This window comes from Gallus gallus, chromosome 15 (assembly GCF_016699485.2).
Source record: "Gallus gallus isolate bGalGal1 chromosome 15, bGalGal1.mat.broiler.GRCg7b, whole genome shotgun sequence".
Lineage (NCBI taxonomy): Eukaryota > Metazoa > Chordata > Aves > Galliformes > Phasianidae > Gallus > Gallus gallus.
Genome location: NC_052546.1, coordinates 9975345 through 10000000, shown reverse-complemented (window position 1 = coordinate 10000000; position 24656 = coordinate 9975345). Strand labels below are relative to the sequence as shown.

The following is a 24656-nucleotide window of genomic DNA, read 5'->3' as shown; positions in this document are numbered from 1 at the left end:
CCCTCTCCAGGGCAGGGGCCCCACACCTCGCTCTCTTACCCAATGGCGATCATGTCTGCGTCATTCGTCTCGCCCGTGTTGAGATGCAACAGTGACGTCACATCATTGGGGGGCATGGCTGTGCCCACGTTCCAGGTGACCACTGTGATGCTTAGGAGGAATAAGGGAGAATAAGGTACCACTCGGGCTCAGGAGGGCTCCCCGTCCTCCGACCCGGCCCCCCGAGGAGCCTGCCTGAGGCAGAACCCTCTGTAGCAGCTCAGCCGAGGGAGGACATCCCCAGATAACTGCTCCCCTATGCAGAGCTCATCCCTCTGATCCCACACACCGGGACCCGGGCCTCCCCCCGCTGTGTCCTGCCTGCAGCTGGGCAGCGCATCGCGTGACAGCAGTGTCCTTCAGAGCGCACAGCCACCACCATCCGTCACAGCGCATCAACGCCGCCGCGCAGCGGGCGCCAGCAGCCCTCAGGCTGCTCCGGGGGCACTCACAGGAGCCGATTCCAGCAGCGTGGCAGGGAAACGCCACACCATTTTGAGCACCGAGCCAGCGGCTGTCACCTCTAATTCCACCCCCATCCGTCCCCCCGACACCGCGCCGCGTCCTCGGGGTCCCTCAGCCCCAAACCTCTCCCACCCCATGGCCATCACAGGGGGATGAGAAGGGCAACCCCGACCCGCACAGAGGACTCAGCCGCCGCTCCCTGCCGGCTCAGCGGGGCTCAGACCCCACGGCCCCCCCCACCCTCCCCGCAATCGATGTCCCACGCAGAGGGGGTCCCGCTGTCCCCCGACCGCCGCCGTGAGCTCACCGGAACGCTCCGTCCTCCACGGCCGTCCCCGGGCAGCCCAGGAAAGCATCGGAGGATCCGCCGGAGCTCGTAGGGCTGAGGGACGCCCCGCACCTCCCGAACAGGGGCAGCTCCTCGGGCTCCGGCTTGGAGAGGGCCACCGCCTTGCCCAGCCCGACGCGCCCGGCGGAGAGGAACTCGCTGGACACGGCCTTGGGCAGCCCCACAGCGCGGGGGGCCGCCCAGGCCGAGATGCGGTCGCTGGACTCGGCTTTGGGCAGCGGCTTGCCGGGCACGTCGCGCTCCGCGGGGCCGAGCTCCGGGCCCAGCACCGAGGCGCGGCCCGAGGGGACGCCCGGCCCGAGGGGCGGCAGCGCGGGCACCGGGAGCGGCTCGGGCTGGGCCCTGCCCGCGTCCGGCGCCGGGGGCTGCGCGGCCCGGCCCGGTACCCGCTCGTCGGGCCGCCCGCAGCCGGGCTGGGCTCCATCGGGCGACGGGCGCGGGGGGAACGGCTCGAAGGCGGCGTCGGGCCGGGAGCTCCTCCGAGCGGCGGGCGGCGGGGTCGAGACCTCGGGGCCGAAATGGACGAGCAGCGCGGGGGGGCCGACGGCGGGCGAGGGGCTGCGCGGGGAGACGGGCCGCGAGCCCAGGGCGGCCGGGCCCTGCTCCGCGCTGCCCCGCCGGCCCCGCTCCATCCCCCCCCGGCGCGGCCCCGCTCTCACCGTTCGCCCCCCGCCACCTGCGCGGCGCCCTCCAGGCGCGCGGCGGCCCCCCCCCCCCCGCCTACGTCACGGCGGAGGGGCGGGGCCGGGAGCACCTGCACCTGCGCGCGGCCGCGAGCGCGCGGCCGCCGGCCGTGCCCGCGCGCGGGTGCGTGCCCGCGCGGCGCCGCGCATGCGCGGAGCGGGGTTGCTCGCGACGTGGCGGGATGCGGCGGGCGGCGCTGGCCGCGCTGCTGCTGCTGGCGGCGGCGGCGGGGATCGAGCGGCGGCCGCCCCGGGGCTTGGCGAGGGGCAAAGTGGAGGTGGGTACGGCTACGCGGGGGCGGCGCGGGCCGCGACGGGCCGGGCTGTGACGGGCCGCGCCGTGTCTGCCCGCAGACGTGCGGTGGGTGACGGCTGAGCCGGCTGCCGGAGGTGAGTGCCTAACGGGGACGGGGCGGGCCGAGCCGGGACCGCCCCGAACCGCGCCGCTCTGCCCGCAGGTGAAGGCCTTCGTCAGCCAGGACATCCCGCTGTAGTATCGCTGTGCCGCGGGGTGGGGCAGATGGGTCAGGGAGGGGGCAAAGTGGGGTGGGATGGGGGTGGGAATGGAATGGGGTAGGGGTGAGGATGGGAGTGGGGTCGGGGTGGGGTGGGGATGGGGCTCTTTGGAACAAGGGTGGGATGGGGCGGGGAGGGACATGATGGGACAAGGCAGGGTGGGACATAACGGGATGAGGACGGATGTGACGGGATGGGGACGGGATGTGACGGGGGCTGGGATGAGCCGGGATGAGGACGAGGGATGGGACGGGATGGGAGTTTGTAGAGGGACGGGATAGGGGTCGGAACAGGGCGTGGATTGAGATGGGATGGGAGGAGGATGGGGGGCAGGACTGTCCCGCCTGGCACTGCCACTCCTTAACAAATCACCCAGCCATAACCTGGAGATGAAGCACCTGCCCGGCGCCGACCCTGAGCTCGTGCTGCTTAGCTTCAGATACGAGGAGCTGGAGGTGAGTGGGCTGCACAGCACCGAGCACGGCCACCAGGGCACCTGGGCTGATGGAGCTACTATGGATCCCTTTCTCCGTGCAGAGAATCCCCCTGAGCGACATGACCCGGGAGGAGATCAACCAGCTGGTGCAGGAGCTGGGCTTCTACCGCAAGGAGACTCCCGAAGCTCCTGTGCCCGAGGAGTTCCAGTTTGCCCCTGCCAAGCCACTGCCCACCCTAACACCCCGCAGGGCTCCTGCAGCTGACGGCAAGACCCTGTCTGAACAGGACAAGGACCACCCAGACCTGTAATGAGCAGTGCCAGGCGGTAGGAGGCCCTGCAGGCAGTTCTTAGAGCGTGAGGATGAGGGAGACAGGACAGCTGCCTCTTCACACGGGGCTGGGGAGCATGCTGCGGGGCGGCAAGAGTGTGAGCAGGAAGGAGAGAGATGTTCCCTGCTGCTGTCACTGTTGCTTGGTGCTCTGGAGCCTCTGTCCCAAGGGTGCCCTGAATGGTGCCAGCCTTGAGCAGAGGCTCCTGAGCGCTGCAGACATCTGAGTGAGCCCATGTGCCTGTCACTGCCTTCCCCCTGAGCCACGCAGCCCAGCCGTTCTGACACGATTAGTGAGGAGAAGCAGAGATCTTTTTGCTCCTCTCCCATGCCCCAAGGTTCAGCCAACTCCTGGTGCTGGACAGCAGTATCCTACCTGCACAGGACAGGATGAAACTCTCAGCAGAAAGCTCCAGGTGCTGAGGGTAGATGTGCTGAGTCCTGGAGGTGGGACAGCTGCCTCCCGGGAGGGTATGGCTTTACATCACCAGCAGGGCTGCCTCTATCAAGCACACAGTAAAGCCCTTGCCTACCATCAGCTGCACCTTGTCGTTTTTCTGGGGCAGTCTCAGTTGAGTGCACATCCGTGCTTGCAGGACAGAGGCAGGAGGGGGTTGCAGGGTTGCTATGGAATTCCTGCGCTGTCCCCATGGCCAGGCAGATTGGGTGCCAAAGCTTTGGGCACGGTTGCTCCCATAGGGAGCAAGGGGTGAGGGTGCTAGCCAAACTCTGGGCCCTCTGGTCCAGAGCTGAGGGGTCTCAGTGCAGCTGAGGCTGCAAATCCTCCCAGGGTGAGGGGAAGTGGCCCTGCACGCAGTGGAGTGGTTGCTGGAAGGGGTTGGGGAGAAGGACCTGAGGCAGAAGAATCACCCTATAGAATAAACTTTTATTGCCTGGCTGGTGTTGGTACACGTGTCAACGCAGGTGTAGACTGTGATGAAGGGGCGAGTGGCACTGAGCACGAGGTGCCCAGAGCTGGGGAGGAGCGCGGGGGCTGTCTGGTCCTGGCCCTGGCCCCGCGCTCCCTGGGGCCCTCCCCGCTCCCCTCCAGCTCCCCAGCACGGGGGTGCTGCAGGTCCCCGCCGTGGAAGCGCCCTGGGCACACGTGTGCGGTGGGAAGCAGGGTGTTGGCACAGGGCCGTCCCCAGGGAGGTGGCACCAAAGCAGGGACTGTGGTGGGCAGAGGGGCTTCCTTGCAGGGGGCCCAGAACCGCTCTCAGGCCGCCTGGGGAGCAGGGCGCTCGGCCTCCCGGCTGCACCAAAACCGGCAGCACCCACCTGGGCCCTGGCTTGCAGGGTCCACGGGCTGAGCCACGCAGACACAGACCCACGCTGGCTCAGGGCCCAAGGGTACCGTGCTGCCCCAGCCTCCCTGGGGAGGCAGGGACACTGCCCATGTAAAAAGAACTCCTTGAGAATGAATAACTTAACACACTAGAGCATGGCAGAGGGGAGGAGAGCCAAGCTGGCTGCAGGGAGGGTGGCATCCTAGGCAGCACCCGCCTGGCACCGTTCTGCCCTGCCCATACATTCAGCTGGCAGCCAGCCGAGGCAGAGGCTGACTGAGGAGCTCCAGCAAGGCCGAAGCAATGGGTGACCCAGGAGCCCCCCTTTTTGTCCAGCGCCAGCCCCACAGCCTCTCCGCCCCCGCTGCCAGCCTCTCCATGGGGCAGCAGCTCCTCCGCACACCAGCGTCCCTGCAGGGAGGGGGCAGTGAGGTGTCGGGCAGCCGCAGGCCGGGGCAGGCTCTAGCACTCTTTCTGCCGCATGCGCATCTCGTGGCGACGCAGGTGGTTGTAGAGGGACTGCACGTAGGTGAAGACGCACTTGGCGTCTGGCTTCTTCCCCATGATCATCATGTCTTCCACCTCCACCAGGGGCACGCAGTCCGCCAGCATCCTGCAAAGACACGGGGCCTCAGCGTGCCTGTGGGAGGCCAGGATGGGGCCGCCGGCGCCAGGAACCGCTGCCCCCAGCCTCACAGTGCCCTCAGTGCTCTCAGCCCAGTATGGCCTGCGAGGCCCGGCAGCCTGCAGCACTGCTCACCCCACTGCCTCCACAGCCCCCTGCCACCCACGCCCTGCTGTCGGTACTCGCAGTCACCTCGTAGCCCTCCTAGGCCTGCTCCCTCCACTATGAGCGCAGGCTGAGGCCATTGCACTGCGGTGGAGCCACCAGAGCAGCCTCACCCCACGCTGCCCTTCGCTCCCCAAGCCCTGGCCAGGCTTCCCAGCCTCCCACCCGCCTGCTTCCCACCCAACTGCTGGATCGCAGCACAGGGAGGCTGCATTGGGCCCGGCTGTGGGCACAACTCTGCCAGAGCCACACAGCTTCCAGTGGCTCAGCAACGGCCTACGGCTACCCCAGCCAGGAGTCCCTATGCTGCTCTGAGGCCTGTGCAGGGCACTCAGGCCTATGCTGGGCGCTGAGGCCTGTGCCAGACCCTTCCCCAGCTGCTCTCCACCTCAGGGCCCCCTCTGCCATTAAAGCTGGCCTCGGGATGACACTGCTGCTCACTCTGACCCTTGGCTACAAGCACCACCCCTGCCCCACTGCTGTCAGCCTGCACCCCAAGATGTGGCTCCCCAGCTCCACCAGGCCCCAGGTGGCTCCTTGGTCTTTGGGGCCGCTGGCACAGCAGGGGCTGTTGCTGCTGCAACCAGGCAGGATACAGATGGAAGGGAAGGGGCAGCAACCTCCCTCACACGGCTCTTCAGGGCTTGGGGCTGGCAGGGGGTGTCCAGGAGCAGCCCAGTGCTGCTGCCACCCATGAGAGGACAGCGTCCAGAGTTGGAGCAGCCATTGCCAGTGTTGGCTGACAGAGCACAGGCTGCGCTGGCACCAGCGCCAAGATCAGGGCTGGGGCTGAGCAGCCTGAAGCTGAGCCTGGGCTTGAGGCTACCATGCAGCAGCTGGGGATGGAGCCATCCCTGTTAGGGTCCTGCAGAGCCCACAAAGCCTGGCTCCGGGTCCCACTGTCACGCAGGCTGAACCAGGGAGAGGCTCACTGGGACAGCAGTGGCCATACTGAGAGAATTCGACACTCCTGGCTGATGCCCTCTGCAAAATCCCCCATCCCTAGCCCCCTCCCCCTCATGCCAAGCTGCAGACTCTGCTAGCCCTATCATGTGCTCTGGTGCTCTCGCACAGCCCTTGGAGCAAGGAGCTCTGGGCTGGCACTGGCACAGACACACAGTTGGTGCCAGCCCTTGGGCAGGAAGGCATGGGTGCAAGGAGCACTGGGATCAAAGAAAGATGCCTGGCCCCTGGGCTGCTTACAGGTGCTGCAGCCATGCTGGAAGGCTGTAGCCAGCCTGAGAGCTCTGCCTGGGGCCTTGCTCTTCACGCCCTGCTCTCCTGGTTAATGCTGCAGAGCTGGAACTCAGACAGCCATGGAAGCAATGGGCTCTGAGCCCGGGGCCTGGCCTGCAGCAGCCCCACTGCACCATGCGGCAGCCCAGGAGGCCATGCTCAGGGCTCTGGGAAAGCACCCGCCCGAGCACAGCAGGTCCCCCGCTACCACCAGCCAGGGTGATGGAAAAGCTAAGGCAGCAGAGGGAGACAGGCTCTGCCCTTATAAAGGCATTGTTTGGTCCTCGGTGTGCTCGTGCAGTGCAGAGCCGGGGGAGAGGAGGCTCCGGTGCCAGCTAGGATGCCCCTGAAAGACAGGCACAAACAGTGCAAGAAGAGGCAGGACTGCAGCCTTGAGTCACACTTTCCAGGCTCCCCTCTCCTGCCCATATATGAGCAGGCAGCACCTCGATGGGAGGGGAGCACCCTGAGCCACGCCTGATCCTGCAGCGCAGCACCGGCCTCAGCCCCCCCACTGCAGCCAGCAGCCTCTGCATGCCCGGGACAGGCAGCCCCTGGTACAGGAACAGGAGGCAGCGAGCACAGGCAGTGAGGCTGGAGCACTGTGGGAACAACGGGGGCTTGCCCATCACCTGAGCAGACCCGCTCGGGCCTGTGCTGCTCAGTGATCAAAGCGGTGTTCCCTGGTACCCATCCGCTCAGCCCCTGGGCTGGGATGGGTGAGCGGGAGGAAGGCAGGGAAAAGCCACAGCAGCCCCACTCCTGCTGGCATCACCCCTGTGGCTGGAGAGCCGTCGGGCCCCCGGGTCCCCTCCATGGCCACCTCCTCAGCCCTCTCCCCACGGGCGCTGTTCTGAAAGGAGAGAGGCACAGCCAGTTGCCTCCACCCTGCTCCCAGAACAAGACTCGGCCCTCTCCCACCATTACACCCCATTCTCTGCCCCAGCCGCAGCGGCCGCTCCCCGGCCCTCCTGCCAAGCTGTGGGACGCAGGCGGGCGGGTGTGCGGCGGTAGATCGACAGGAAGGTTCTCACCATCGCTCCCGGGGGTGAAAATGGGCTACGACTTTTTGGTTTTTACCAGCCCCTTCTGGACCAGGCAGCGATAGAATTCCTGAATGTATGTGTACACACACTTCCAATCTGGCTCGCGCATCCGGACCATGTCCTCCACGTCCAGCAACTGCGGACAGTCTGCGTGCTTCCTGAGGGCAGGGAGAGAGAGGGGCAAGCCAGTGACCGCAGCCCAGTCGGGGAGGGGAGAAAGAGAGAAAACAAGAGACATGGATCAATGCAGTTCCCATTCCCCGGGCAGATGCTGCTCTGCTCTCACATGCTCTGGGGGTGCGCGATGCAGGGGCAGGACGGCTCCAGGCACCGCCGCGCTCCAAGGCCATTCAGTGTGACTTGGGGGGCCAGGGCTCACAAGCAGGGGATGGGAGGGTAGGTGAGCAGTGTGGACAGGCGTGAGGTCGAGAGGGAATGACAGAACGAGACAGAAGAGGGAGTGATGTGTTCTGGCGCGCCCGGTGCTCGGGGAGCGAGTTCCAGAGCGGAGCGGCGCTCTATATAGCTTGTATATAGAGCAGCCAGGAGGGCTGGGCAAGCCCAGTATCCTGCCCAGCTCCGCTTGGAACCGCACGGCACAGCCCTGGTGCAGGAAGCTCAGGAGAAGACGCTCACAAGAGCTGGAGGAGGAGGAAGGACAAGAGGCCACCTGGCTTCCAGGCCGGAGAGATCGATGGCTCTCTCAGTCCACGCACCGGTCCCAATTAAAGCAAAAAGTCTATTAATAGGAGCGCCAAGACCCAGGCACACGACCCCCTGCTCCCGATTGCTCCACTGAACAGCACCGCGGGAGCTGCTGGGAGCTTCCGGCCAGTGCTGCCACACTGAGCACCAGCTGGCTGCCACCTGCCAGGCAGGTGGGGATGGGGCCCCTCCGAAACCCACCTGGCCCTGCCCGAGGCGAGGCCAGCAGGGTGCTGGAGGGGAGGAGGAGTGGATGGGAGGAGAGACAGAAGGAAGGAGAGAGGGCCTGGCTTCCAGCCCTCCAGCTGGATGCGCTCCCATCTCTCGGCACCCAGGAAAACCAGAAGCAAAAGGGGAGGGAAGAGACTTGAGAAGCTGCAACGGTGTTTGAGCCCCTACAACTGTGAAGGAGGCACCTGCAACCCCAGTCCCAGCTCCCCAGGTACTGCACTGTGCATGGCTGGTGCCCTGCCCCACAGAGCCTGCCCTGCCTTTTGCTCCTATGTTCCGTGCCCAGGAGACCCAGTCCCATGCCCACCACCTCAGCACAGACTGGGCTGTACCGGCCCATCTCTGGACACCCAAGTCCACTTCTCCCCAACCTCACTGTGTGACTGAAAGGAGCGATGCCAAGGGGCGCTGAGCCTCGGGCATGGCCTGCTCCTCCAGAGCCCTGCCCATGTCCCTGTACCCAGGCAGCAGGAGGGAGAGCTGTCCTGAGCATGGGACATGCCCACAGCCCTTGTGGTAGCACCAGAGTTACGTACTCTGCAGAGGAGAATGCCACCTCGAAGTTGTGACGGCGGTTCTGGGGTGTGAGCTGGCTGTAGTCAAAAGCATCTGGAAAGAAGTTGTGGACCAAAGCACAGAAGGCCATGCCATCACTCCAGCTGGAGGAGAAGTTCTGGATGTCCACGTGCTGCAGGGAAGGAGAGTTACCAAGGGGCACAGTGACTGGCCCAGCCTTGCCCAAGATGGGGAGAGGAGGCAGCACTGACCTCGTAGCCCCGGGTCTTAGCCCTGCACCAGTCCAGCAACATCTGCTTAATGCTGTTGGCATTGGGGACACCACAGCTGGAGGAGCGCTGCACAGCTGCACGCGGTGCTGCAGGGTTTGGAGAGCTGAGGGAGAAAACACAGAGGGTAACAGAGGGTAACACAGAGGGCATGCGATGCTTGCTGTCCCAGCTGCCCCTTGCCTGGCACGTCCTCACCTCCCGCCCTCTTTCTGCAGCTTCTCAATCATGGCTTTGCGAGCCTGTGAGGTTGATGTCTTGGGCAGGCTCTGAGCTTTCATTAGCTCCTTCTTTTTCTCAGCCTGGCGCCGTTCCAGCGCAGCCAGGCTGCTCTGCCTTGAGGCACTCTCATCCTCTCGGTCAAAGATGCTGCAAGAGACACAGGCAAAGCCTCAGTGCAGAAAGGAACATAGCCATTCTCAGCCCCTCCTCATCCCTGCAGCTCAGAGAACTCCACGCTCCCAGGACAGAACCAGCACAGCTCAAGGACCCTGGCCGGTGGCATCACCGCTCACCTGCCTGTCTTCTTGGAAGATGAGCTGTAGGATGATTTGGTTTGAACAAATGTGCTGCTGCTGCCATCTGCAGAGAAGGAGAAAGAGGCCTCAGGCAGAAGCCATGGAGCAGCAGAGCTGGACAGGCTGGGGGAGCTCTGCTATGTGCTCTGCAGCAGCAATGCCCCCAAGGGACGCCATTGATAAAAGGCAGCAAAAGCTCTTACTGTCTGATCTCTTCACATAACTTGACTCCATGGTTGTTGTGCGGGAAGTCTTGCTGCCATCATCTGCAGGGAAGAAAGCAAAAGGGGTCAGCTGGATTAGAGACCAAGCGCTGTGAACTACCCTCGTGTCCACACAGCATGGCAGGGAGACATCCTATGCAGGCATGGGGGTGAGACAGAAGCTGTGTGCCTTCAGGCAGCAACCAGGTGGAACGGAGAGGCCAGAGTGATAGAGCAGAGAGGCAGGAAGGCAGCAGAGAGGCAGGAAGGCAGCAGAGAGGCAGGAAGGCTGGAACAGCCACAGACAGCTACTCTCAGCTTGAGTCAGCTGGCAGAAGTATGGGTGACAGGAGAGGGCCCATAAGCCCTGTGCCACCCCAATGGGGAATATGGGTCAGCTAGGAAGGCACTAGAGCTTAGGGCTCAGGCCCCAGGAAGGCTAAAGCAGGAGGCTGACCAAGCAAAGACACTGAAACCCAGCCCTAAACCAGGGTCCTGCTCTCCGCAGGGTGCAGCTGACCCTGTGCGCTATGCTGTCACCTCCCTGCACAGGGAGAGCAACAGAAGATGCCCAGCTCTCTCTACTGTCCCTTGCCCTGGGCTCTGCAAAGCCCGCTGCATGCCACAGGCTGGGCTAATGCTGGAAATGCCGGGGGTCCCAGCCAGGGCAAGCACAGAGAATGGCAGACAGAGAACTAGTGGTGAGCCCTGGCAGCAAGCGTGCTTGCAGAGCCCTGCGCTTACTAGACTGGATGAGGCGCTCGGTTTTGGTGACAGTGCTGCGGGCTGAGCCGTCGGCTGACTGGGTGCTCTGCGTGGTGGTGGTCTCAGTGTTGTGGCCAGCCCTGCTCACTGTAGCCTGGCTCTTCATCTCCTGCAGCCGCTGGTCCCGCTCCTTCTCCCGCTGGTCTGCAAACACACAGGAGGTGGTGGCAGCAGTGAGATGGAAGGTCCGTGACCCCACGTGGGGAATCAGCATTCCCCCCTCCCGGCAGCTGCCAACTACCTCGCTTGCGCTGGCGCAGCTCCCGCATGGCATTACGGATCAGCCGTCGCTCCTCAAAGTCTGTGGTCTGATCCAGCTGTGGGAGGAAGGGGAGGTCAGCACAGCCCCTCTGCTCTGTTCTCCCACCCAGTTCCAAGCCCTTTTATCTCCAGTCTGCATCCTGCCCTCAGAAGCCCACGCCATCACAGTGTAGGACGTACCATCTTATCCAGAACATCCTCGTCCTCAATCCTGTTCAACTCCTCGACATTCAGCTTGCTCTTCTTCTCCACTTCCCTCACTTGGACCTTCTCCATGCCATTAGGCAGCTCTGGCTGCAGCCTCGGTGCCTGGGGCTGCTCCACCACCAGCTCCGGTTCCATCGGCTGCAAGGAGAGCACCGCACGCCTGAGCCTCACCAGCCCGACCGCCCCCCAATGAACCCGATGCTTGCCCAGTGCCACAGGCAGCAGGGACCGTGGGGATGCACTGTGTGGTGTAGGAGCTCACGGCTGGTGGGACTCCACGGATGTCAGCAGTGACCAATGCAGGAGGAGTGCCACATCCCCAACGCTCAGCACACCGCAGCCCACCCTGCCCCAGGAGGCCCCGGGTGCTCTTGTGCCTACTGCCGAAACGTCCCCAGATTGCAGCCTGCGGACACCCACGACCTACTGCCACCACTAGGGCCTCCGGTGAGGCAGGGGGGGCACCATGCCCTGTGCCCTAAAGCTGGCAAGGCCAGTGCACACCATTAGCAGCACAAGGGATTTCCAAGGAATTAAGGGACTTAGCGGAAAGAAGAGCTTGCGCAGGAGATCAACAGCCTCCTCGTCATCTCCGCTCAGGAACTAGGCCAGCTCAGCCCCCGCGGGAGCACAGCCAGGACACCAAGTCCCTTTCAGCACGACCCCCAAGCAATGCGCCGTGGGCAGCTCTCCAGGCCAGGAATAGGGCCTGGAGGCAGCGGGTGGGAGGTGTTGGGCCAAGGCAGCCCCGCTGCACACCTGGCCCCATCCCGCACCGCTGCCGGGCGTGAGGGCACGCGTTGCTGGCGCTGGCTGGCTCCCCCGTGGCTCAGCCCGGTGCCAGCAATGCAGCACGCCGCAGTGAAGCTCTGGGCAGGAGGAGCAGCACGGAGCCCAGGGCCGCTGCAGGGCGATGTGACGACCGCGAGGCGAGCCCAGCAAGGGCCGGGACAGCTGCCCCGCGGCCGGCACGCCAGCAATGCGAAGCAGGCGGGCGCCATTGGCTCGCAGCCCTGCCCACCACCGGCCTCCCACAGCAGCGGGCTGTGATTGCGGCTGATCCCGGCCACACTGCACGCCCGTCCCACCCCCAGCCCAGCCGATGGTTCCTCCTCAGCCCCAGCACCGTGCCACCCCCAGCGGGTGCTGCCCAGGACGGGGCAGCCCAGCCAGGCTCGGCCCGGCCCGCACTCACAAAGCTGTTGCTCCGGGAGAGGTGCAGCTGACGCGTGCTGGAGAAAGTGGGTGGATGGGCCACCGGGCTGCCGGACTCCTCGGTGCCCTCAAAATGAGCGCAAGGGTCCTGTGCTTCCAGAAACAGGGTGCTGAGGTCCTTCTCCGCGGGTTCCGGCGGTGCCAGCCATAGGGCCAGCAGGTCCAGCCGGCGGCCCAGGCGCGCCTGCTCAGCCCGCAGCACCAGGTGCTCCTCCTCCAGATCCCGCAGGGCGCGGGCCAGGGGCTGCACCTGCCGCACGGCCTGCTCCAGCTGCCCCTCCACTGCCCGCCCGAAGGCCTGCAGCTCCCGCCGCAGCTCCTGCAGCTCGGCCGCCCCGGCCTGCGCCAGGGCCTCCAGGCCGACCCCCGGCATGGCGCCGGCGGGCTCCAGGGCTGCGGGTGCCGCAGCGGGCCCCTCTCAGCTGTCCCCTGCCCTTTATAGGGGCTGCAGGGGCACCACCCCCAGTTGGAGGACGGCCCGGCTATTCTTGTCGCAGCGCGGCCGGGGGTCCCGTGCAGGGGAGCCGAGGCAGGCGCTGACACTTGGAAGTGTTTCCAGGCCCCACAGGACCAGGTGGCCCGGCGAGGGGGGGCCCTGGTGGCTGCTGCAGGGAATGGGCTCGTGCCTCTGCCCCCACGGCCTGGCAGCTGCTGCCCCTGTGGCCACGCAGCACCGGGGCTCTGCGAGGCAGGCAGGCAGTAGCAGAGACCCTGCAGGATCCACACCAGCAACACTGCTCTGCTGCATGCAGACAGCCCCTCCTGCACATCTTCCTGCGGCCATCCTGCCCCGTGGCACCCGCCCAGCACAAAGCCCCGGCCTCAGGCAAGCACTGCTGCAGGGCAATGCCACCGGCTGTGACCACGGGTCTCAGCTCCCCTTGCTGCACGCAGCCCCCCGAGCTCCACATCTGCCAGCTCCCAATGTGCACGCAGCACTCCCAGCAAAAGGCAGCAGCCCCCAGCCCCGCACACACCACGGGTCAGACCGACCCCTACCTGGCAGGGCTGAGGGCACCACAGCCCCTTCCTCCTCCTCCTCCTCCTCCTCCTCCCTGCCCGCTCGCAGCACACCTGGAGGTCGCGTCCAGCCCTGGTCCCCAAGCACCCACCCAGTGCCACAACACTGCTAATACCTTAATGAGAGCTGACAGGCCGCAGGGCCAAGCCTGCGCGAGCGCATTAATGTGGGGCTGTCACCCTCCGTGGGCAGAGAGCTGCACTTTTGGCATGGGCAGCACCTGCTGCAGCCCCACCAGGCTGTGTGCTGGTCGAGGTGAGCACCAAGCTGGGCCCACAGCAAGCGAGCAGCACCCTGACCACAACCTCGGCCATGCCTGGAGGAGCAGGCAGGCACTCGGCCCCCGTGAGCAAGGCAGTGCGGTTCTGGACATCCCAGCTCCTGCCAGCACCACTGCACAGGCGCACGCTTTGCATTGCCCTAGATGGCCAACAGCAGATAAAAGCACTTGGAAGAGCTGTAAGCACCGTGCTGCCTTCTGGGCACCTCCAGCCCTGCAGCCGCAGCACCCAGCGCTGTGTCCTCATCTCCACCCAGATCGGAGCCAGGGTTTTTTTCCAGTTGTCCCCAAGAATCCCCTGCACCAGGCAGGCACAGCTGGAGAGCACAGAAGGAGGGAGAGGCAGGACCCAGGGCAGACTGCAGGGCAGAGCCCCTGGAGCAGGGCCCTAGAGGAGCTCCCCAGCCCCACGGCTGAGCTTCATTCCCAGAATGGGAAACACGGGGCTGGATGGCAACGGGTTCCCCTGAGCTGCCACAACCCTACGAGATAGCCGAGAGCAGAAGGGGAGACCCACAAAACCTTGCCCCTTACCCACCCCCTTCTCTAAGCATCTGTACATGCTGTGGCACAGGGGGGGCTCACCTGGACAAGGATGTGGGTTTACACGCAGGCCCTGGGAGGTTCCCCGACCCACACAGCAGAGCCCCCCAACTGCACTGCCGGCACCGGTGCACGGGGCAGCTCCCACCCCTCACCCAGGGCCCTGAGCACACTCACTTTGACGACATTGCTGCTGGTGCTGATGCTGCAGATGCCGCCGGTGCTGCTGGGGATGGCGGTGATGCGGATGGGAGTGCTCCTCAGCCCCAGGGTGAGCTCTGCAAAGGAAGCCGCGGGCACTCGGGGAGCGCTCCAGCCCGACAGGCTCAGCCCCGTGCCCGCAGATGGGGAGAGGAAGCGGCTCCGGCGCATCCTGCTCCTGCAGCACAGCTCTGAGCTCTGGTGCACGGAGAGGGCTGCGGGGACGGCTAAAGCAAGTGGGAGCTGCTGCGTCAGGGGGGAGCCAGGCCCCCCCAGCGTGCCTTCACCCCTAAGATGGACACTTCCCGCAGCTCTCCAGGGGGAGCCAAGACCTCCCGGCGTGAGGGACAGCCCCGGAGAGCGCACAGAGGCATCCTGTCCTGATACGGGCAGGCAGGGCTGCATGGCACACAGGGCAGCAGCGGGGATGGCGCTTTGCACGACGCCCACGCCAGCACAGAGGCGGGTCTGCGGGGACGGGGCACGAGCACGGGGCTGTGCTGTGCTCTGGGGCTGGGCTGCAGGGCCAGGAAGGGACAAGGCTGTAGGGCTGGAGGAAGGACTGTGGGATGGGAGGGGGCAACCGGACAGGGACGAGCCTTGGAGCCAAAGGGCGAGGGCTGCCACGCTCCTGCCCTTCTGCAGAGCCCACGCTCGGCCCCCAGCATCCCACATCCCACCACTGCTCCCCCGCCCGCCTGTCCTACCAGCACCCACCATCCATCCAACCATACATCGCCCTGCCGGGCGCCAACCCTCCCTGCCGGCCCCCGGCCGCCCACCGTCCCCGCTGTCCCCGTGCCGCCCGGTGCCCACCTGCCCGCTGGCTGCCGGGGGCGGCCACGATGCGGGGCGTGACGGACTGCGTGTGGGGCTGCACGCGCCCATCCTTGATCTCGATCGTGAAGTACGTCTTCATGCCGTCGTGGGCGGCGGTGGGGCCGGTACCGGCGGGGCGGGGGCCGGCGGGCGGCGGGCGTTGCTCTGCTCCTCCGCCACCGGCTCCCCTCGCGTTTTGAGCGGGGCCCGGCGGGGCCGTGCGAGGCCCCCGCTGCCATTGGCCGGGCCCGGCCCGCCCCGCAGCGCCGCCCGCCCCCTCGGGGCCGCCCGCAGCCGCCCGCTGCCGCCCCGCGGTGCCCACCGGGGTCGCGCCCGAAGGGGTGAAGCGCTGCGCGCGTTCCCGCACCGAGGAGGAGCGCTGCACGGGGCTCGGCTCTGCGGGGGACGGAGCAGCTGGGTCAGATGGGTGTCACGTCGAGTGCTCCCCGTGCACGCAGCCCGGGCACCCCGCGATGCATGCTGCCCCCCAGCCTCCCCGCAATGCATGCCGTCCCTGCAATGCATGCCGTCCCCGTGCACGCCGCCCCCCGGGTGCCCAGCAGCCCTCCGAGCTTCTGCCCGTCCACGGGGCACACACGGGTGGGAGCCCCAAATGGAGCACGGCAGCCACGACGCGCCCTCACCTGCACGGCCCTGCGGGCACGGCGAGGAGGGTGTTTGCTCCCAGCGCTGAGCGTTGAGGCGAGATGGGGTCCGCGCTGCGCTCTGGGTGGGCGCTGCCAGCCGGGAAGGGACGGGCCATGTCCGTGTGCAAGGAATGGGATGGAGGGAGCACAGAATGAAGCAGGGATGTCAGCTTTCCCCTGTGTCACCCATGTCCCTGGAGCTCAGTGCCCGCTGCACACCCCGCAGGGCACAGGAGGGTGATAGAGGAACGCAGGGGCTGTGTGATTATCCCAGCTCCCACGGGACCCCAGCAGAGCAGGGCCAGCACTATGCAGGCTCTGTGGCACACAGGAGGGTGCCGAGCTGCTCAGCTGCCCCTGCTCTGCCCCGGGGCAGCAGTGCTCAGCCCTTCCCCAGCCACCAGGCCTGAGCCTGTGCCACGCTGGAGGCTCCCAGCAGGGCCGTGACCCTGAGCTGCAAGCTCCCATTTGGCCTTATTTCCTCCTGGCACTGAAGAAGGGAAGCACTTTCCCAACAGCAGCACAAGGGCATCAGTTGCCCAACACAATCTCTCTGGGCTGCCAAGAGCACCCGGCCACGCACAGAGGGCCTGGAGCAGCGCACAGCCCCCGGCCAGGCCAGTGAGCACAGCCCCGGGGGGGCCGGGGCCGGACCGGTGCTCAGCTCCAGCCTTATTGGGACAAAGAATGCAAAAGGCCGAGGTTTGCTGCACGCACAGATTCCCTTTCATGGCCCTGCAGCAGCCCGGCCGGTAGCTGGGGGACTTGTAAACACCGTGCCTGCCACCCCACTGCCTGGCCCAGGCCTGAGCAGGCCCCGAGTCCAATCAGGCGCTGCATCCCCATCCCCAGAGGTCCGTCCTGCCCCACACAGAGCAGTGCATCCTCCCAGGCTCGCAGGGGAGCGCCTGGGGGTGCTGCAGGCCCAGCTGCCCGCTGCCTGGGGCGGCCCTTACCCGCTGGCTTCTCCTGCGGCATCACAGCCTTCCCCGACACCTGGCCTCGCACGCAGATGACAAACTGCGGGGGGAAAGGGGCAGCACGGTGAGCTGGGGAGCTGTCAGAATCTGACCTAAGCAGCTCAGAGGGGCAAGCACCGCGACGGGCCACGTGCCATGCGCGGCACCTCCAGCCCCATGCTGAGAGGGTGGGGGCCGTGGGCTGGGCGGCTCCCAGCACCCACCAGCGCGGCATTCCCATACCTGGCCACTCTGAGTGCCAGCGCAGGGCTGTGTTGGGCCGTGCTGCTCCGCCTGGCGGCTCTGCCCTGTGCTGCACAGGGCCTCTGCTGGCTCCACGACGGGCTCCCGTGCAGAACAGGAGCTGCCAGAGCCCTCCTCCCGGTACTGCAGCTCACACTCAGATGCCCGCTCGGTGCGCAGCTCCACCTCTGCGGTGCGCTCGTCGGGCTGCGGGGCTGCAGTGGGCTCCAGGGCTGGGTGCAGGTCCAGGAGCACCAGGGTCCCTGAGGCTGCAGGACAGATAAGAGGCTCTGTACAGCATCCCCACTCCTGTGGCCCCAAGCAAGCACCTGGCTGCCAGCTCGGGCTTTTTAGGAGACCCCCCGCAGCCCCTCCATCCTCCTGTTCTCTCCCACATTCCACATTCTCCTGCACCCCCAAGCTCTGCTCCTCCCCTGGAATATGCTGCAGACGTGGACTCACCCTGGGCAGGGGGTTTCTGGGGTTCTCTCAGCTGTTGGTTACTCAGGTCCTGCAGCTCAGCTTGCCTGTGCTCCTGCTCCTCTTCCTGCTCGTGGGCCTGGAAGAAGGTAGGGGTGAGAGCCCAGCCAGCCCCATGGCTGCCTCCACCCCACTGCATCCAGGCACCTCCTTATGCAAGGTGGGTCAGAATGCCACTTCCAGCAGCCCTGTCCCATCCTGCCACATGGCCAGGGACACGCTGCAGATTGCAGCTCCCCCTGTGCCATCCCCATGCTGCAGGGTAAGAGATGGGACTTCATCACACACACGGCAGCTCACACCCCGCACCAGGGTTACTGCAGAAGGCTGCTAGGAGATAAGTGTCCTGGAGTGGCAGCATGGTGCCACAAAGGGGCAAGGGAAGTGCAGCACCAACCCTGAGCAACGTGGGCTGAGATCCCAGTATAACTACAGGATGGGGGGAGGCAGAGAGGGGATCACAGCCAAGGGATGCATGGGGGAAACCAGTGCCAAAACATGTACCCCAGCATGGTCTCTGCTTAAGGGAAATGCTTTAGCTTTTGGATAAATTGGCCAGGTGAGGTGAGATGGGCTGTCTGATCAGGAAACACCCCTGCACAGACGGCTGTGTGCTGGAGGTGCTGCAGTGGCAGCAGATGCTGACCAGGAAGGAAGTGGCACAGGGTCACCTTCCTTTCCCCCGCCACCAGCCTCATGCAGGCCCTGGGGGAGGCAGAGGGAAAAGCTGGGCTGAACAGAGGCAGCCTGGGGGTCAAACCACTGCTCGTCCCTTCCCCACCCTCTCTCCCAAGTGGAAGCCCTGTGTTGTGTCCTTGGGAGGACACTCAACCACCACAAAGCTGCCGTGCCCTGCAGGGCCATCACTGCTAGGCAGGGAGCTTGGGCCTGCACCCACCGCTCCCAGCCCTGCCCCTGCTCCACCAGCTCATCCTTCCCCACCCTGGGAAGCCATCGCTACTGGGCACCAGCCTTGTCCTGGAGCAGGACCGAGCCCCTCAATGGCTAGCAGGGAGCACTCACACAGCCCACGTTGGTGTCCTGAGCACAGCCACACCCCCACGTCCCTGCAGACCTCTGCTCCACCACCAGTGTCACCCACCCCAGTCCCCTAAGGCAGGTAAGTCACACACGTGCATGGATTTGTGCCCCCAGGAGGCTGGCACAAGCAAAGGACTCAGCAGTTCCCAGCGGCATCCCCACCAGCACTCACCACAGAGCGTTCAGGCTCCTCTGCAGGCAATCTGTCTGCATCCCCCCCATGGCTGCTCTCCTCCGTCCTGCTCAGCACCGCCTGTTCAGCATCGCCCCTCCGGCTGTTCTCCACGGGCTCAGCGCTGCTCTCCACGCTCACCACGGCCAGCAGCTCAGAGCCTGCCCTCTGCGAGCTCTCCCCGTTCCCAACCAGAGCTGCCGTTTCAGCATCATCCCTCCTGCTGCGTTCTGCACGTGCGGGCACGGCTGCGGGCTCGGCGCCATCCCTGCGGCTGCTCTGCACGTTCCCAGCCAGGGTTGCGGCTGAGCGGAAGCAAAGAAGGTGAGGTTCAGGAAGGAGCTGGGCGCATCCCAGCATCTGCGGGGCAGCCCAGACACGGCGACCTCACCTTCGATCTCCTCAGCCCGCAGTTTGCGGATGGCGGCGCGGATCAGCTTGCGCTCCTCGTACTCGCTGGCCGCCCGCAGCTGCGGAGGGGCAGAGCCAGGGGTGAGGCACGGCGAGGGCTCGGGGGCACTCAGCTCCCTCGTGCCACCCCGCCGTCGGGCACTCACCAGCTTTGTCAGCTCCTCCACATCGGTGATGGACTCGAGTTCCCGGGACAGCGAGGCGAGGGCCTTCTGCTGCTCCTCCTCCAGCTGCTGGGACCTGCGCCAGAGCCAGGGGTGAGAGCCGCACGGGAGCAAAGTCCCGCACAGCCAACGGTGCCGGGGTCGTGCCGTGCCCCACGTACTCACCGCAGCCAGTTCTCCTTGTTGTCCTGCCGGTGGCTGCCGCGCTCGGTGCGGAAGCGTTTGGAGGCCAGCGCCTCCTCGTCCCTCTCCAGCTCCTGCCGCTGCAGCTCCCGGATGGCCGAGCGGATGCGGCGCCGCTCGGCGAGGTCCAGCGTCGCCTCCAGCTGGGAGGACAGGGCAGGGCTGGGCGCTGGGCACAATGGGGCCGTCTGTCCCGCGCTGCCCACACGCCCGGCGCACACTGCCTGGCACTGTCTGCCCCCGCTCCGGGGGACGGACGATGGCCCAACCCCAGCGTGGGATGGGATGTGAGGTCGGCCAGAGCCGGATGCCACCTCGGGGTGTAGGCACAGCTCCCAGCACTGCACACAGGGGGCTTCCCCTCCTCCAGAGCAGAGCTGCAGCGTGAGCTGTACCAGCGGCCTGTGCTCAGAGCAGCCCCTGCACAAAGCAGGCATAGCCGTGCTGTGGGACACCAGGCCCTGCCCAGGCACTGGCTCGCAGCGAGGGAACCGGGAAAACCATTTCCCATGGAGGCTGTTAAAAATAAACCCCGTGACCCGCAGCAGCTGCTGTCAGCATCAGGGCTCGGCACGCTGGGAGCAGCAGCGGCCGCACCAAAGGGCGAAGGCAGCAGTGCTCCTCCTCACATTCCCACAGGACACCGCCAGGCCAACCAGCTGGTCACTGAGCTTCAGGTCGCAGCAGGGCCAGAAGCACAGCCCTTGTCCCCAGGCATGCAACAAGCCGAGGGAAGGCTGCAGCCCACTGCAGACCCGTGGCACACACTGCATCTGCTGACACAGCCCATCCCAGCAAAGCCACAGATACCCATCTGGGAGCAGCATTTTCCACACTGCCACCCCCAGGGACACCCTCCCACGTGGGTCAGCTCCTGCTGGGCAGCATGGGGTTGAAAATGAGGATCCTTGTCATCAGGGGTTGCAGCTTAAAGCAAACATGCTTCCTCCCATGTCCCTCCCGGTACCCCCTGCCGTGCAGTGATATCAGCATCCCCTATCAGCATCCTGCAGCAGCGCCAGCATCCGCCTCCCGAGGAGCATACGGAGCCGGGGGCTGCAGCCCTGTGCCATGTGCTGCAGGGTGTGGGCTCTCATCCGGAGTCACAGCCTTTGCAACAGGACAGCCCTTCCCCTGCTGGCTCAGCACACAGCAGGGTCCCGGAGCGCAGCGTCGGTGAGCTCAGCACCACTGAGCCATAAGGCCCGGCACGTGAACAGCCCCAGCCCACCCTCACAGCCCTGCATGGCATCCCTGGGGTGGGAGAAGCCTCTGCCCTAGCAGACGGCGCAGGAGAGGCCCAAGGCCACAGCAAGAAGCCTCGGGGCCACCCCATCTTGCAGCAATCCCAGCTCCTGCGTGCACAGAAGGTCCCGGGGCAGTGGCAGAGCCCCAGGCAAAGCCGGGCAGAGCTGCCATCTGAACACCCACAGCCCCCCCGAGGGACTTCTGCAACGGGCTGGGAAGACGGAAAGGAGGCAACGAGGTGCTCTGCAGCTGTGTAAAGGCCTTAAGGACACAAAAACACTCCTCCACCCCACGCTGGGAGGCCGAGGCCCTGACCATTTGCTAAACAAACTGCCGGCTGCGTGCTCTGCAGCCCCAGCACCCGGCACAGGAGCTCCGAGCCTCGTGGCCAGGGTGCAAAGGCAGCAGCGCGGAGGGAGGGAAGGGAGAAGAACCAGGGTCTGCCCTTCCCACGAGCATCTGATGGATGGGGTCTGACCTGCACCGGGGTCCCGGAGGGTTCGGCCTTTCCTCTGCAGGAGAGATGGCGGGAGGGCAGCAGGAGCCCCGTCCCAAGCCCACGTCAGCACGGAGCCGGCACACGGCAAACACACGGCTCGTGGGGCAACGTGCCGGAAACCACAGCTGGAGCCAGGGCTGGAAGGGGCCGCGGGGCCCTGCAGTGACAAGCCCTGAGCTCGGCACATGCCAGGGCCCCACGGGCCCTGCCCAGCCCGCAGCAAATTAATGGTTGCGAGCAAACGCCCGCCTCGTCCCACACAAAGTGGCTTTGTGAGGAGGGTGCTGGCAAGCCACCACGGGCTGCTTTCCTGGTGATGCCCGAGCACGGCAGCACTCAGCCTTGCCTCAGCCCAGGGCACGTCCGCCAGCAGAGGGCCATAATTAGCTCTAATTAGCCCAGGCTCTCCATCGAGCTCTGGGATAGGCAGCGCACAGAGGGGCACTGAGCAGCTGAAGCGTGGCCACGGGGAAACTCGGCGCTGGGGAAAGGAGCCAGAGCAGCATCCCCATCGCTCCCGGCCCCACAGCAGCACCTGCCCCGCTCACCGCTGTGGGGAGCCAGCGCCTGCTCCGGGCTGCCCTCGGATCCCAAGGGGTGGCACCCCGGGGACATCAGAGTGCTGCTGGGAGTTCTGCCACTGGGAGAAAAGAGGAGGAGAACAAGGAACCGAGGGATGGGGAGAGCAAAGGGAGTAGGGAGGAAGCGGCGGCAGAGGCAGGCAGTTTTCCCTTATATGGGCTAATCCTCTTCCAGCTAAACGGAGCCAAAAGCTAACCAAAAAAACAATTCCTTCCCCGGCTCACGTCAGCCCGGAGTAGGCTTCCTCCAGCTGCATGGGCACGGGGAGAGCTGCGGGCAGCCGTGGGGTGAGGCCGTGCAGGAGCAGGGGAACACCGTCCTGCAGAGAGCCCATGGCTGCAGCAGGATGGAGGGAAGCAGCACACATCAGCGCAGCCCCGGAGCGCCGTGCAGCCCCACGGGCTCAGCCTCTGCCCGCTCACACAGCCAGCCAGCAGCACGTGCATGCAGCCCGTATATAAGTAGGTGTGAAGCACCCTCTGGTCAAATGGGGACAGCCCCGTGGGGAAGCACTGCCTCGTTCTCGGCTCCCAGCAGCCTCAGGTGGGAAGCAGAGAGCCAGGAGAAGCCCCGAGCACCCAACCCCGCATCTCCAGGGCTGAAGATGGGTTCGTGAGCCGCGTTCACAGCGGACTGAGGACAGCTGGGAGCTGCGGGCGGCGCGGACCCCGTGCTGACCTCCACGCTGTCCCAGCGGCACCCCGACCCTTTCCTGTTCCCCGCGGACGTTCTTTCCGAGCTGACTCAGCTTCCTGCCGCTCTCCATTCCCCAAACCGCCCGCGGAGCCGGCGCGGGGCTCGGCGCACGGAGGCGGCCGGGCGGCCGGGCAGCACCGAGCCGGGCGGCACGCTGGGCGGCAGCTCACGTCCCAAAACAGCTTCCCAGCGCGGATCCCCGGCTGGGTCGGAGCCCGCTCCCACCGCCGGGCTGCGCGAGGGGCGATCTACGGCCCACGAGAGCACCCATCCCAGGCCGGCCGCAGCAGTTCAACCCGAGGATTGGCACGGAGCGGGGCCGGCAGGAAGCTGCTCCGGGAGCGCCGGGATGCCCGCAGGAAGCAGGTGGCCGGGGAGGGCTCGGCTGCTGGAGCCGGGCCAGCGGGAAGCAGAGACCCGGGGCACGCGTGGCACATGGCGGGCAGCGGCGTCCCGCCCAGCATCGCGCAGGGAGCCGAGCGGGCAGCGGGGAACCGCCGGCCGAGGGGACGGAGCCGACGGACGGATGCCTCGGTCCGAGCAGAGCGGGCGATGGGGCACGGCCGGAAGAGCGCCGAGGCAGCGCCCGGAGCTCCCCCCGCGGTCCCGCAGCAGCCCCGAGGGCACCGGGCACCGCGCGGCGGCGGGAGCGGTGCCACCTGCGGGCACTCCGAGCGCTCCTCCTGCCCTCCCCCCGCCCCGCGGTGCGGGCACTCACCAGCTTTCTCAGCGCGCCCTCGTCCATGCCCTGCAGGCTCTCCTGGGACATCGTGCCCGCCCGCTGCCCCCCGCCAGGCTCCGGCTCCCGTCCGCTCCCGATCCGGCACCGCTCCGCCGGGCCGGGCCCGCTCTCGCAGCCGCGCAGCCCCGCGCAGTCCCGCTCCCGCCCGGCCCGGCCCCGCGCTGCCCCGCCCGCGCCCACCGCCGCCATTGGTTCTCCGCTCCGGGCGGGACGGCCCCAACCGGTCCCGCCGTCCCTCCCCGGCCCCGCCTCGGCACGGCCGCCCCCGGAGGGTGGGGAGCGGGCCCGGCTTCCACCCCCCCCCGCGGTCCGGCAGCCCCCGGTGAGGCCTCCGAGGTGCGGAGCCCCGGCTGGGCACGGGCTGCCCGACCGCGGCGAAGTTTGTTTGTGTAAAAGGAAACTTTTGTTCGGAATTAGAAACCGACGGGAGAGACATCATGGAAATATTTCCGTCCGACTCGGCCTTTCAGCAAAAAAAAAAACCACCGAACACCCCAAATTTGGCTGTAAATGGAGTTTTGGCTCCATTTGGCTGCAGGAGTTGGGGGTCCCGCACAGCACCCACGTGTGGGAGCACGCTGAGCTCTGCTGATAGGGCAGCCAGGAGCACGGCGGTCTCAGCATATGCAGAGCTCTCCTCCTGCAACTGTTGTCCGTCGCTAGCTGTTAAGTGTCCCTCTGTGCCTCTCTGAGCCACACTTAGCCAAGGTCGTGGCTCTGCAGCACCTTTGCATGCCCAGTGCTGATGGCACTGCATCCCCTGGGCTCTCTGCAGCAGTGAGCCTGGGGAGCTGCTGTGTGCACTCCGCTGAACGCAGCCTTGTAGGAGATTTTGTTATTCGTGTAGAAGCGGAGCAAGGAGAGCCACCCCCATGGGATGCCTGTGCCAGGCCTCTATCCCTGCCCCTGGCTACCAAAAGCCACCGCATTGTGCTCAGGGAGGAGGAGGAGGAAAGCTCCTGGCTTTGCTGCACAGCAAGCACAGGTGTAACACAGCGATGCTGCTCCCCTGCGTGCCAACATCCAGGGCAGCTCCCACAGAGCTCTTACAAGCAGTGACATCGTGCTGGCTGAGTTTTGGGGTTCTCAGTTCCCATGGCTTGGGGCCCCAAGGTGCCCAGGCAGTGGAGAAGCTCTTCCAGCCATGTGGAGCTGCTGAAGAAGGGAAGCAGGCAGCCACGCTCCGTGCCTCCTCCTCTTCCTCCTGGGGACTGACACATCCAAGCCTTGGTGCTGCGGATTTGCTTATTTCCCACTCGGCATGCAGCTGAGCATCAGGTGGCTTCAAGGGCTGACCACCCCAGGGAAGAAGAAGGTACAGCAATGCTGCAGCTCTGCCAACCCTTCAGCACGAGTCTCTTGCCCAGAGTGGCCATGGGGCCCATCTGCCCGGGCACAACCGATGCCATTGGCTCAGGACAGAGTACTCCTTCCTAAACAGATGTACCCATTTCTCAGATGTGACTCACGTTCTGCTCAGGGCCAGGGCAGGATCGGGAGTATTTAATTCCTCACATCCTGCTCTGGCACGGGCGCTGTACAGCCTCCTACCAGCACTGCGGATGCCACATCACCGAGATGTGAAGGAGCCGTGTGATGAGGAAGGTCCCACATCTGCCTGAGGAGGAGCAATGCTGTTGCTGGCAATGAGGACTCCA

The 24656-nt window shown here is 65.9% G+C and overlaps 3 protein-coding genes and 1 non-coding gene across 4 annotated transcripts in view; 1 reads left to right on the top strand and 3 right to left on the bottom strand.

The window, feature by feature from the left end:
* The window catches only part of INPP5J (inositol polyphosphate-5-phosphatase J), a 7376-nt gene extending 5820 nt beyond the window's left edge, over positions 1-1556 (bottom strand). Inside the window, exons 1-2 of the mRNA XM_415287.8 lie at positions 812-1556; positions 40-150 (exon numbers count right to left, since the gene is read on the bottom strand). Of these exons, the coding sequence (XP_415287.6) occupies positions 40-150; positions 812-1485 (785 nt within the window). The 5' untranslated portion in view covers positions 1486-1556. The remainder of the gene's footprint in view (positions 1-39; positions 151-811) is intronic.
* A 127-nt stretch (positions 1557-1683) lies between these two features.
* Positions 1684-3715, top strand: SELENOM (selenoprotein M). Its single transcript, NM_001277859.2, is given in 5 exon segments — positions 1684-1814; positions 1891-1926; positions 1995-2029; positions 2429-2507; positions 2590-3715. Coding segments are annotated over 5 exon segments (456 nt in total). The 5' UTR covers positions 1684-1718; the 3' UTR covers positions 2800-3715.
* Positions 3686-23135, bottom strand: SMTN (smoothelin). Its single transcript, XM_025155658.3, has 21 exons — positions 22975-23135; positions 19214-19374; positions 19031-19124; positions 18865-18943; positions 18474-18778; positions 17243-17339; positions 16781-17049; positions 16535-16598; positions 15576-15668; positions 14929-15327; positions 14089-14189; positions 12048-12155; positions 10826-10990; positions 10626-10701; positions 10364-10528; positions 9620-9682; positions 9414-9480; positions 9097-9267; positions 8881-9004; positions 8650-8801; positions 3686-4718 (listed from the first exon to the last, which is right to left on the bottom strand). The coding sequence occupies exons 1-21, from the start codon at positions 23023-23025 to the stop codon at positions 4568-4570; spliced, it is 2955 nt and encodes a 984-aa protein (XP_025011426.2). The 5' UTR covers positions 23026-23135; the 3' UTR covers positions 3686-4567.
* On the bottom strand, positions 21109-21199 carry MIR1640 (microRNA 1640). Its single transcript, NR_035131.1, has one exon. It is a non-coding gene; the product is annotated as a microRNA 1640 (primary transcript).
* Positions 23136-24656: the final 1521 nt, after the last annotated feature.